Source organism: Nelumbo nucifera, chromosome 8 (assembly GCF_055504915.1).
Source record: "Nelumbo nucifera cultivar China Antique chromosome 8, China Antique-T2T, whole genome shotgun sequence".
Taxonomy (NCBI): Eukaryota; Viridiplantae; Streptophyta; class Magnoliopsida; order Proteales; family Nelumbonaceae; genus Nelumbo; species Nelumbo nucifera.
Genome location: NC_142656.1, coordinates 4,768,845 through 4,779,013, shown reverse-complemented (window position 1 = coordinate 4,779,013; position 10,169 = coordinate 4,768,845). Strand labels below are relative to the sequence as shown.

The window sequence follows — 10,169 nt, the reverse complement described above, 5'->3', positions numbered from 1 at the left end:
CCTTGCAGGGAGCTCGAGTTCTCAGTAGGGAGCTCGCTCTTAATAGGGAGCTCGGACTCCCAGTAGGGAGCTTGCTCTTAATAGGGAGCTCGGACTTAGGGAGCTCGGACCCTTAACAGGGAGCTTGGGCTCCTAGTAGGGAGCTCGGACTCTTGGTAGGGAGCTCGGACTCTTGGTAGGGAGCTCGGACTCAGTGGAGCGGTCTGGAGTTCGGGCTCGGTAGTGAGCTTGGACTTGCTTCTGATGTTCGCTTCGAGCACTCTACTGTCCCGAGTTGTTTGTCTTTGCCACGTGTCGGGCGATTGCGAGGTCAGGCCAAATTTCCCTTCATCAGGTTCCATTTTACCTTTAATCCATTTTTTAGCTAAAAAATCGTTGATTTGGTCAATGGCCAATTGATTTGAGGCTCTGAACGGTTCAACTGATGACCTATTTGATCCGAATAATAATTTTTGATCTTCATTTTTTTTTAATTTTTAATTTAAAACTGAGCCCATCTATTCAAACCGGATGATCGAACTGCTGGTGAGTGGCCAAAGAGGTTCCGGTTCCTAATCAGTTTTTAAAACATTTCTCAGAGTCAGCGATGGATACCAATTTCCATAATATTTTTTACCACTACTGCTCTATCCTCCCTCTATGTTTTGTTTTTTTTGGGGGGTTTTTATTATTCAGTCTACCATAGAAATCCTCACTCCACTGTATAGTTGAGGATAAGTGCCAGATGGAAATTAATGCCAATTCAGAGGTGGATATAAGTATTATCGGTGGTGAAGGTATTTATAATTTTAAATTGTTATACATGTGCAATTCAAACCAGAATTCTGAGATGGAATGCAGTCTAAAAATTTTTTTTTTTTTTTTTATTTACTTCTCCCCAGGTTCAAAATATGATACATCTAATGTGCCCGCATATCGGGTGTTTTTAGGTGAGTATTACACCGTTTTTTTTTATTTTTTTTTTTCGTTTCAAATTTTTCAAAGGGGAGCATAATTGTATTATTAAAAAATAAAAATTCCCTGGAACCTTTAAAACAGGCGTTTCGGGAACTTACAAATACCGTGTATGTATTGTATCAAAGTTTTGAACCTCGAACCCAAACACCGTTTAACTTAATCTAATCCGGTGATTTATATTATAACTTTTTCTAAAATGAAATTATCTGGGTCTAATTTGGCGAAATTAAAATTAATCAAATCACATTTTAATTTTTAACCATTTTCCCCTTTCAAGTTTCAACTGGAACAACTGAACAAGCAATTGAATTCCTTCCCCCATTTTCTATCTACTAGTAGTAGTCTCTACTCTCTGTAAGTCTCAAATTGCTTCATAAATCTCTAAATAACGCCATTAGACTGGGTCTGTCCCGGGCAGGACGCCCTTTGTATCACCGCTTTATTACCATCCTTTACGGAACTATCTTTTCTTTTCTGCGTTCTAGGGTTTTTCATTCTCTTCTTGCCTTCCCAACACAAAACCAACCTTCACTTCCTTCGTCTTCTTCTCTCATCATCAGTTTTATCACATCCCCTTCTCTGCCCATCTGTTTCTGTGATAGAATTTCTGATAACAGAAGAATTTACTCTTCGATGACGACTTCTGTTAAGAACAACTTCTTACCCCCTTCTCTAGTCTCTAATCTACAAGAGGTTCTAATTAGCAGGAAAGGTGGCGAAGACGAGCAGTCCAAGAAGACGGATGAATCCTCCGAACCTTCTTCTTCTTCTTCTCCTCCTCCTCCTTCCTCTTCGGCTGCTGTTGGCGTAAATTCCGACCAAGATTGCTCAAAACCTGTTGTATTAATCACTAATGCGGACGGAATCGAGGCACCGGGCCTTACTTTCCTGGTCGACGCTCTGGTCCGAGAAGGTCGATGCAATGTTCATGTCTGCGCTCCCCAATCGTGGGTGCTCTCTTTGATTTTATTGTCTTTTCCTTTCCATTTGGGTGTATTGGGATTTTATCCAATTTCATTCCTTTGATTGCTGGGTGGCATAGGGATAAATCTGTTTCGGGTCACTCGGTGACTCTTCGTGAGACACTTGCTGTGACTTCTGCTCAAATTCTCGGGGCTACAGCTTATGAAGTTTGTGGTAATGCCATATTTTCTGCTTTCTCCCTTTGGAGTTTATTTTAGCATATTGTTTACTTGAATTGGGGGTTTGGGAATTTCGTTTTAAAATTACAGTGTTATGATAAAATTGAACCACTTTCTGGATACTGTCTTTAGGACTTCTGAACCTTATGTCGTTATTGCTTTGTTTATGCTCGTAAACTTTTGGTGATTTTTATGTTGTTTCACTACCTCTTTTATCTGCTAACCTCTTGTTGTCGTTTATTTAATCAGGAACACCTGCAGATTGTGTCTCCTTAGCCCTGTCAGGGGCATTGTTTTCGTGGTCTAAGCCTGCTTTGGTATGGGTTTACATGTTCTTGCCGTAGAGATTTTATATATTTTGCAATCCATCTAGTCTTAATGTTAAGGCCATATGTGAGTTTCTGATTTGATGTTCAGGTAATCAGCGGAATCAACAGAGGATCAAGTTGTGGGCATCAAATGTAAGTACTGTGCCGGTACCTTTGCATTATCATTATTTAGTTCTTCTACCTCTTACCTTCCTTACGGTATTGCCAATTGAAAGTGGGAAAAGTCTATGAACGCTGCTGATTTATTTATATCTAACTTCTGGATGCCATTATATGGTAATATATTATATGGGTTGTCTTTTTATATTTAGCGTGTATGATATCTTCTTCTTATTCATTGAAAGAAATGATTCTCTTATTTGGAGATCCTACAGATACTACTCGGGTGCTGTTGCTGGGGCTAGAGAAGCTTTACTCTGCGGCATACCATCTCTTTCAATATCACTTAACTGGTCAGTCGAAGCTCTTGTTCTTGTTATGATGTATGCTTGTTCATCACTGAACATATCTATAATGTGGTTTCCTTATACTCTCTTGGTAGGAAGAAGGACGAAAACCGTGAAAGTGATTTTAAAGATGCAGTAGAGGTCTGTTTGCCCTTAATACATGCTGCCATAAGAGATATTGAGAAGGGACTTTTCCCCAAAAGTTGTTCACTGAATATAGAAATTCCTACTTCTCCCTTGACAAATAAGGTTAGTCTCTCTCAAGCATGGTGTAAACTTTGTTGGAAGTATTGCAAATCATGTCATATCATCATCATCTCCATCTAAGCCTTGTCCCAACCGTATGAGGTTAATCCAGCTCTGCCATCCCATCCTGTTCAGTACCATATCCATTGTTAAATTGCAGGCCTTGAATAATTTCCCATTGCTTCAACCTATGTCCCATTTTGCCTGCCCTTGGCTCTTCTAGCCCCTTCCACTTATAACAGATAACTTCTTACTAGCTTGTGGATGGCCTTCTCTGCACATGCCCAAACCATCTATTAAAACAGTTGTTCATGGGGAGCTGATCTTTCTTAGATAGGGATATGATGCTCTGTTAATTTAACCATCTCTTTTATATAAAAGCCTATTGGATTTAGCCTTCTTAAACTGTGATTGTATTGATATTTATCTCTGGGTTACAAAGATTATGTGTAATAAGGTAGTTGACTGAATTAATAGTAGACCCTTGAGTTCTTAATTTCTTATGTTGTCTGACTTCTGGCATCTAGAGAGTTCAATGTTGAGTTTAACACATTGACCTTGGGCCAGGATCTATCGTAAAGTCAGTGAGATTCTTCTGGAGCTTACAGGAAGCTGCTTTTAACTTCTATGTCTTTAACCTCAGAAATGGTTGAAACCCTAAAGTTTTAGGCATAGAAGGATAGTGTACTTGTATTTCTCCAGGACTCTATCGCAACCACTTCCCAGCCCTCCTTTTATGTATGATGTTAATTTCTTCAGCCAGTGCATGATCTTATTCTTTGATGCCAAAGGATAAAGCTTTAGGTTTGATTTTCTAGCAAGCTTTTCCTTCATTTTTCTTCAAAAAGAGTAGCAGATTTAGGGGGCATTTGATAACAGATGAACTGGCTGAACCAAAAGGCGTATTGCTTTGTCTTTTAGTGAATAATTTTTTAGGGAGGTTGTGGGCTCCTTAATGGCTGAGGGTGTTTTGACTAAAAGAATAGCAGATTTTTGGCCCTTGAATATTTTATTATTTTTTTGAGCAAAAAGTGGCTAAGATTTTATTAAAAAAAGAGAGGTACATGAGAAGATGTACACCAGAGAGAGAAAAAAGAAGGAATTACAAAGGAAGAGCACTATCACATAATTTCAGCTGTTATCAAACAAACCCTTAGACATACTTTATTTTTATTTTTTTGATTTTTTTGATTTAGATTTTATTCAATGATTAAGTGCCAACTTGACATTGCAACCTCATGAGCTTTCCTCTGTACCTACTGTATTGGAGCAAATCCATTGAGAGACCTTAATGATCGTTGAATAGTACTATGTACTGTATCTAGTCTCAAACCTCGGTATCAGATTATTAGATTATTAAACCATGGTTCTCTTTTGTTTTCAGTATTGTTGTTGATAGTGCCCAGACAATATTTGCTTTTTTGAACTGTATATAATCTTTTTTGGTCCCTATAGCCCTATGGAGATGAGAAATTGTTCTCAATGATTGTTAAGGAAAGTAAGAAGTTGATGAAATGGTCATCTCTTCATAGTCCTGATGTTTCTTTTTATATTGGAATTACACTGCTACCCCCTGAAAAATGAACTAAAAGAATTTTGATTGTTGAGTTTCAACTTTGGGTTTTGTTAATGAGAACCCTTTTCTATAAACAGATTGAGTTCTGGCTATAATTTTCTTGGTCAGTTTCAACTTTGGGGAGCCTGTTATCCCTTTAACACTGTGATGTGGCTTGGGACATCTTATCCTGCTATTTTTTCACCTGCTAGAGATGGCATGAGTTTTTCCCTCCTTTCAAATCAGTTTTTTAAATCCTTTATATAATTGGTCAACTGAAAGTTGTTTAATAGAATGTGGAACACTGGTCTTGATGCTATTTGTATGGAGCATTGACCAGAGAGAGGTACTCAGATCTTCAAGGATTAGCATCCTGAAATCAACATCATTGTGGAAATCATAAAATTCGGCACTGACCACTGTGTCCTGGCTACAAGGAACTGGGACTTTTGATTGGATAACACTGTAAGGAACTAGAGAAAGTTTTATTTTTTATTTATTTTTCATAGTCACCTGTTTAAAGGTTTTTATCTGTTGGAATTCCTCATAAAGGTAAGCTCAAAGCTCATTTTGATTGCTACTTCTTGGATAAGGTTGTATGGGATTGAATAGTCCCTGTTGCTCACCTTTTCAGTTCCTTTCCCTAGGGTTTTATGCTCCAATGTACACTGAAACTTGACCTCTTCTCGATTGGTTGAGGGATTAAAACTAGTTATGCCAGGGGCATGATGGTGATAGGTGAACCTCAGATGTATTTCACTAGTATCTTGCACTGAATGAAAGTCGTTGTTGGTTGGTGGTTTTGTTAGATCTTAGAAAAATCTGATTTTAGGCATCTAGGACAGATATCATTGGGCAGAGTGCGGAGTTCCTAAATCAGCTAATGAGTTGGCCAAAGGTGGGGCAGTTCTATTATGTCCTTGAAAAAATTGATTCTGCATTTGTGTTGTTGATGTTATGATCCCTAGGGCATAACATCAAGGGCAAACAAATGATGGATATATTGTCTCTATGGTCACCGTATTCACCTTGTGGTTGGAGTAAACATGTAACCTTCTAGTGGTCAACTTGGAGTTAAATTGTCTGTTGGAAATTATTATTATGAATTTATGATCTAATGATGGTTCTGTGTTTGTCTTTAATTTGTACAAGGGTTTGCACGATGGGTGCAGAAACATTATGCATTTCTCTCCATTGAGGTCATCGTGTTCACCTTTTGATTGGAGTTAAGTTTTCCCCCCCAGTGATAAAGCTTACTGGAGTGTTTCTTCTTTGCTCTGATGGATCACTGAAAATGGTAGATAATTTAAGTCCAATCAGGTGGTCCTTGTGATTTGTGAAGGGTTTTCCTTCCCAATAGCAAGTTGTGTATGAAGAAGGTTCCTTGTAAATTTAGAAAAACAAGGGAGAGGGAGTAGGCACCAAAGTATCAGAGCAAAGAAGACTTTGAATAAGTGATAATAACTTATCTAGAAACCACAATGCTCTCCTACATGGTATGAATCTCAAGTGATAGTGACTTTGAATAAGTGTGAAAATGCAATTTTGAGTCTGAAAGCAGCCAGTTAGTGCCCAAAAAAAATGCCAGAGGTTAGGTCCATATCCAACCTACCTATCTCAAGTCCCCAGGTATCTGGGACCAAAACTGGTTAATGGCCCTAATGTTTTGGGACGATTAACTTAAATAATTTCACTTGCAACTGAGACAGTGAGAAAAACCCAAGGACAGAACAATCTTATCTACTTTTTTGGCTTTACCTTTCCATGTCATAAGATATCCTCAAGGAATTGAATACTATCTCTGCTTCATCGGATATCATTCCTTTGGAACTCTCATGAACTTGTTCCATGGGATTGACACAGATAGGGCTTGAAAATTAGATTTTCTGTAATTGATCAGGATGAGAAAAAGGAGATCTGTAATAGTTTCCCAGGTGATGCTATTTATTGGATTTATCATCAAATGGGGAGGAAATTTGATCTTCCTGGCAATCTAGGTGCCTTTTTGTACTAATGTTACTCTTTGTCAAATATTAGAAAGATTCTTATACTTTCAATATTGTAGTTACTTTCTCTTCTCTGTTTTTTTGTTCTCTTTCCTTGCCTCTTCTTCAATTTTCTTCTACAATTTTTTTTGGACATTGAAACCTTGTCGGGAATTGCTTTCTTCACTCTGGACTTAGCAGTTAGCTACATGATAACTTTAGTATCATTTTTTTTGCAATTGTTGGTCCGTTGCTATCTTTGTTTTATATTTATGTTATGCTTGTATTTTCGTAGGGCTTTAAAGTCACGAGACAGAGTTTGTGGAGGTCTGTCCTAAGCTGGCAAGCTGTCTCATCAAACAGGCACCATTCTGCTGGGCATTTCATGTCCAACCAACAAAGCCTTGGCTTGCAGCTGGCACAGCTCGGCCGAGATGCATCTGCAGCTGTGAGTGTATTTTGTTGAGTAATCTATGGGTCATGGTGCCTTTGCACGAATGAGATGCATTCTTCTTTTCGAAGCTCATCCTTGTTTCTTGTTTTCATAGGGAGCGGCACGTCGTCTTAACACGCAAAGGAAGAATGTGGAGATAGAATCAGTTGGGGTTGCAGGAAAGCCTGATTCACAACGAGCAGTGAAGAAGTATTTCCGCCTAGAGGTATGTGATGGTACCTTGAACATGATAGAATGTGGGCTACAGTAATGGTTTATGCTGTTTTCTGTTGGCATGGATTAAAATATTCGTACTGTTCATTTGCTTGATTTTTGTTTTTTGTTGAGAGAAACTAGTATTTGAGTGGAGTTGCTTAGTCGGTCTTTTTGCAAGTGTAGTTTTTAGACAAGGAGAATGAAGATAAGGATGAAGATCTTGATTTCAGAGCACTTGAAAATGGATTCGTGAGTTAAAACATTCGTTCTCGTTGAACATGATTATTACTTTGTTTCTGAACATTCCATCTCGTGGCTAATTGTTTACTTTTTGTTCATTTTGTGGTATGATAGATTGCAATTACGCCCCTAACTTTATCTTCACAAGTGGAGTTGGAGACTCAAACATCTGCGTCTGAATGGATTGCTGCTGCTCTTGTGGGAGAACAATGAAACATCCTGGGACCAACGTTGTCAGTAATTTGTGTACATTTCGAGGCCAATGATACGGTTATTCTGTTGCCAGTTCAAAGTGCCGAGTTGATTCTGGTTTTTTTGTGCTTCCTTGTTTCCTTTTTTGTATCTTATAAAGCGGAAGCTTCCCCTTTTTAACTTACGTTGGCATGCCATGATATGCCTGGTCCGTCGTCCTGTTTACTGAGATGCTGACATATTTGTGGTTCAGTTTCAAAGAAATGTCTATCCTTTTTATTTTTTTAGGGTTCTTTTTTGTGTGTATTTGGGTGGGAATTTTGATTTTCTTGTTATACTTGATGCATGGTGTAATTAAAAGATGACCGGGTCAGTGTTTTTTTTTCTTTATGAAGATTTGAGCTTTTGCCAGAAGTCTCTGTCTGCTTTGCGCTCTTGCGCGTTGGCTTGCTTGTTTATCGCATCCTCCTTCCCTTCTGCAAGTGTTGTTGTCGGAACATGGAAATATTTTGATAGCCTGACGTAGGCTTGGGTATGCATGCATCATTGCATCTGCCACTGACAAAATAATATGAACTCCAGATTATGGGAATTGGGAACTATCCAACACAAGGCGTTTGGTAGATTCTAATTTCGACTGCATCTCTCTTATAATTATTACTTCGCTGAATCCTCCAATTTGTTTTTGGTGATCATCAAACCAAAAAATAAAAATAAACAAGTTTCAATGCAATGATATGCCCAATAGTCAAAAGAAAGGCGATTATAAGATATATGCTTAGGAAATGCTTGTTGGATAGGAAGTGTAGTAATTTCGTTGCAGGGGAAATTTACGCTCTATTTGGATGCGATGTAAATCAAGAACCCATGTAAAATTTATACCGGTATGTTTTTGTACGTGTTTGGTAAAAAAGTGTAATCATTATCAATGTGAAACTATATTCTAATTCAGTTTTGTTTTACGTCGATGATAGATGTAAAACCTCATCACATTTAAAGTTTTACATCGATAATCGATATAAAAATTACATTGATTTTATTGATGTAAAACTTAAAACAATTTTTTACATCGATTTTAAAATACAATGGCCATATATATTTAAGGTTCAGTGTATTTTTACACTGATGACGTTTTACACCTCTTCTAAATGCAGCTTTATATCTGAAATGCATCTTAAGCTATTGGATGCATTAAAACATCTTTAAAAAATGGTGAAAAAATCACGATATGAATTTATGTATGGATAAACTTAAATCGGGTTTATACATGAAGGCAAAATTTCATTCATTAATTCAGAAGATTACATCTTACGTCTGCTCCATGCCATGTGTTGGTTGTTTGAAACTCTAATTTGATGCATTTTTGAACCTCAAATACATTGATTCATAAAGCTGTAAAGGGAAGGCATTCGGATGAAGAGTGGGTCGGTCTGATAGGTGATAAAGTGAGAGAAAGTAGACTAGGAAGGTTTGGTCTGGTCATATACTCGTATGCATAGATGATATGGTATAAAGAAATAATCGTATATGGGTTTCAACAGGGGGGCAACCTATTTAATTACAGAGAAGTGCAAAATCCAAACCTACAGCTTTGAATTTGTTAGCATTGAAGTCAATATAAACCATCTGGCTATAAATTTTCTTCGTAAAAGTCTGAACAGTATGAGACGGATTTTTACCAGCTCCCCTCCCTCAGGATTCAGGAAGGACTGGTAATAAAGGATATTTTTCCATAAGAAGGCCGCTACTGGATTGGGCATAATTACGTCTGGACTGGAAAATAAAGCCCAAGCCCGTTCCTTATACAAATTGCACCCAGGTCCATTGTCCTCACCGAGTTTTGTGAACCTAGGAGTCTAGGACCCAGCCATGACCCATCTCTTGCTCTTGTCTCGGGTAGACCTGTTCATGGGCCGGGTAGCCCAACGGCCTGGCCGGGCTTGGTCATATAATTAGGCCTGCGGGCCTGACCTCGGGCTTAACACAGTAAGCCCGACTGTGTTTCGGGCCAGGTTCGGGATTTGTCAAAAAAGCCCGGCCTGGCCCAACTCAGTATTATATATTTTATAAAATATATAATATGTATTTTATATATTATATAAAATATATAAATAATATAATATTTATTAAAATATATATTTATAATTTAATATATATATATATATTATTCTTTTCTTTATAATTTCAATCTATCTCTCTTTTTATTCAGCTGCTTCAACATTAATAATAATAATAATGTAGGCTAAATTTCGGGCCCAGGCCCAAGCTCGGGCTTCGGGCTTTTTATGAGGGCTGGGCTCGGGCCCAAATTGTAGGCCCGATGATCGGGCCGGGCTCGGGCCCAAATTGTAGGCCCGATGATCGGGCCGGGCTCGGGCTCGAGCCTTAAAAAAAATTGTTAATACACAGTAAAAGCCCGGCCCGGCCC

The 10,169-nt window shown here is 38.2% G+C and overlaps 1 protein-coding gene across 1 annotated transcript; it reads left to right on the top strand.

Annotated features, from left to right (window-relative positions):
• Positions 1-1,242: 1,242 nt before the first annotated feature.
• On the top strand, positions 1,243-8,155 carry LOC104600684 (uncharacterized). Its single transcript, XM_010263766.3, has 10 exons — positions 1,243-1,904; positions 2,000-2,094; positions 2,349-2,416; positions 2,517-2,560; positions 2,803-2,880; positions 2,970-3,123; positions 6,956-7,108; positions 7,209-7,319; positions 7,493-7,558; positions 7,664-8,155. The coding sequence occupies exons 1-10, from the start codon at positions 1,591-1,593 to the stop codon at positions 7,760-7,762; spliced, it is 1,182 nt and encodes a 393-aa protein (XP_010262068.1). The 5' UTR covers positions 1,243-1,590; the 3' UTR covers positions 7,763-8,155.
• Positions 8,156-10,169: the final 2,014 nt, after the last annotated feature.

Excerpts from the sequence above, each read along its gene's own strand:
- LOC104600684 (XM_010263766.3), top strand. The coding sequence starts at position 1,591 with ATGACGACTTCTGTTAAGAACAACTTCTTACCCCCTTCTCTAGTCTCT. Across the intron at positions 2,417-2,516 it reads CGTGGTCTAAGCCTGCTTTG|GTAATCAGCGGAATCAACAG; the intron begins GTATGGGTTTAC and ends TTTGATGTTCAG. Across the intron at positions 2,881-2,969 it reads CTTTCAATATCACTTAACTG|GAAGAAGGACGAAAACCGTG; the intron begins GTCAGTCGAAGC and ends CTCTCTTGGTAG.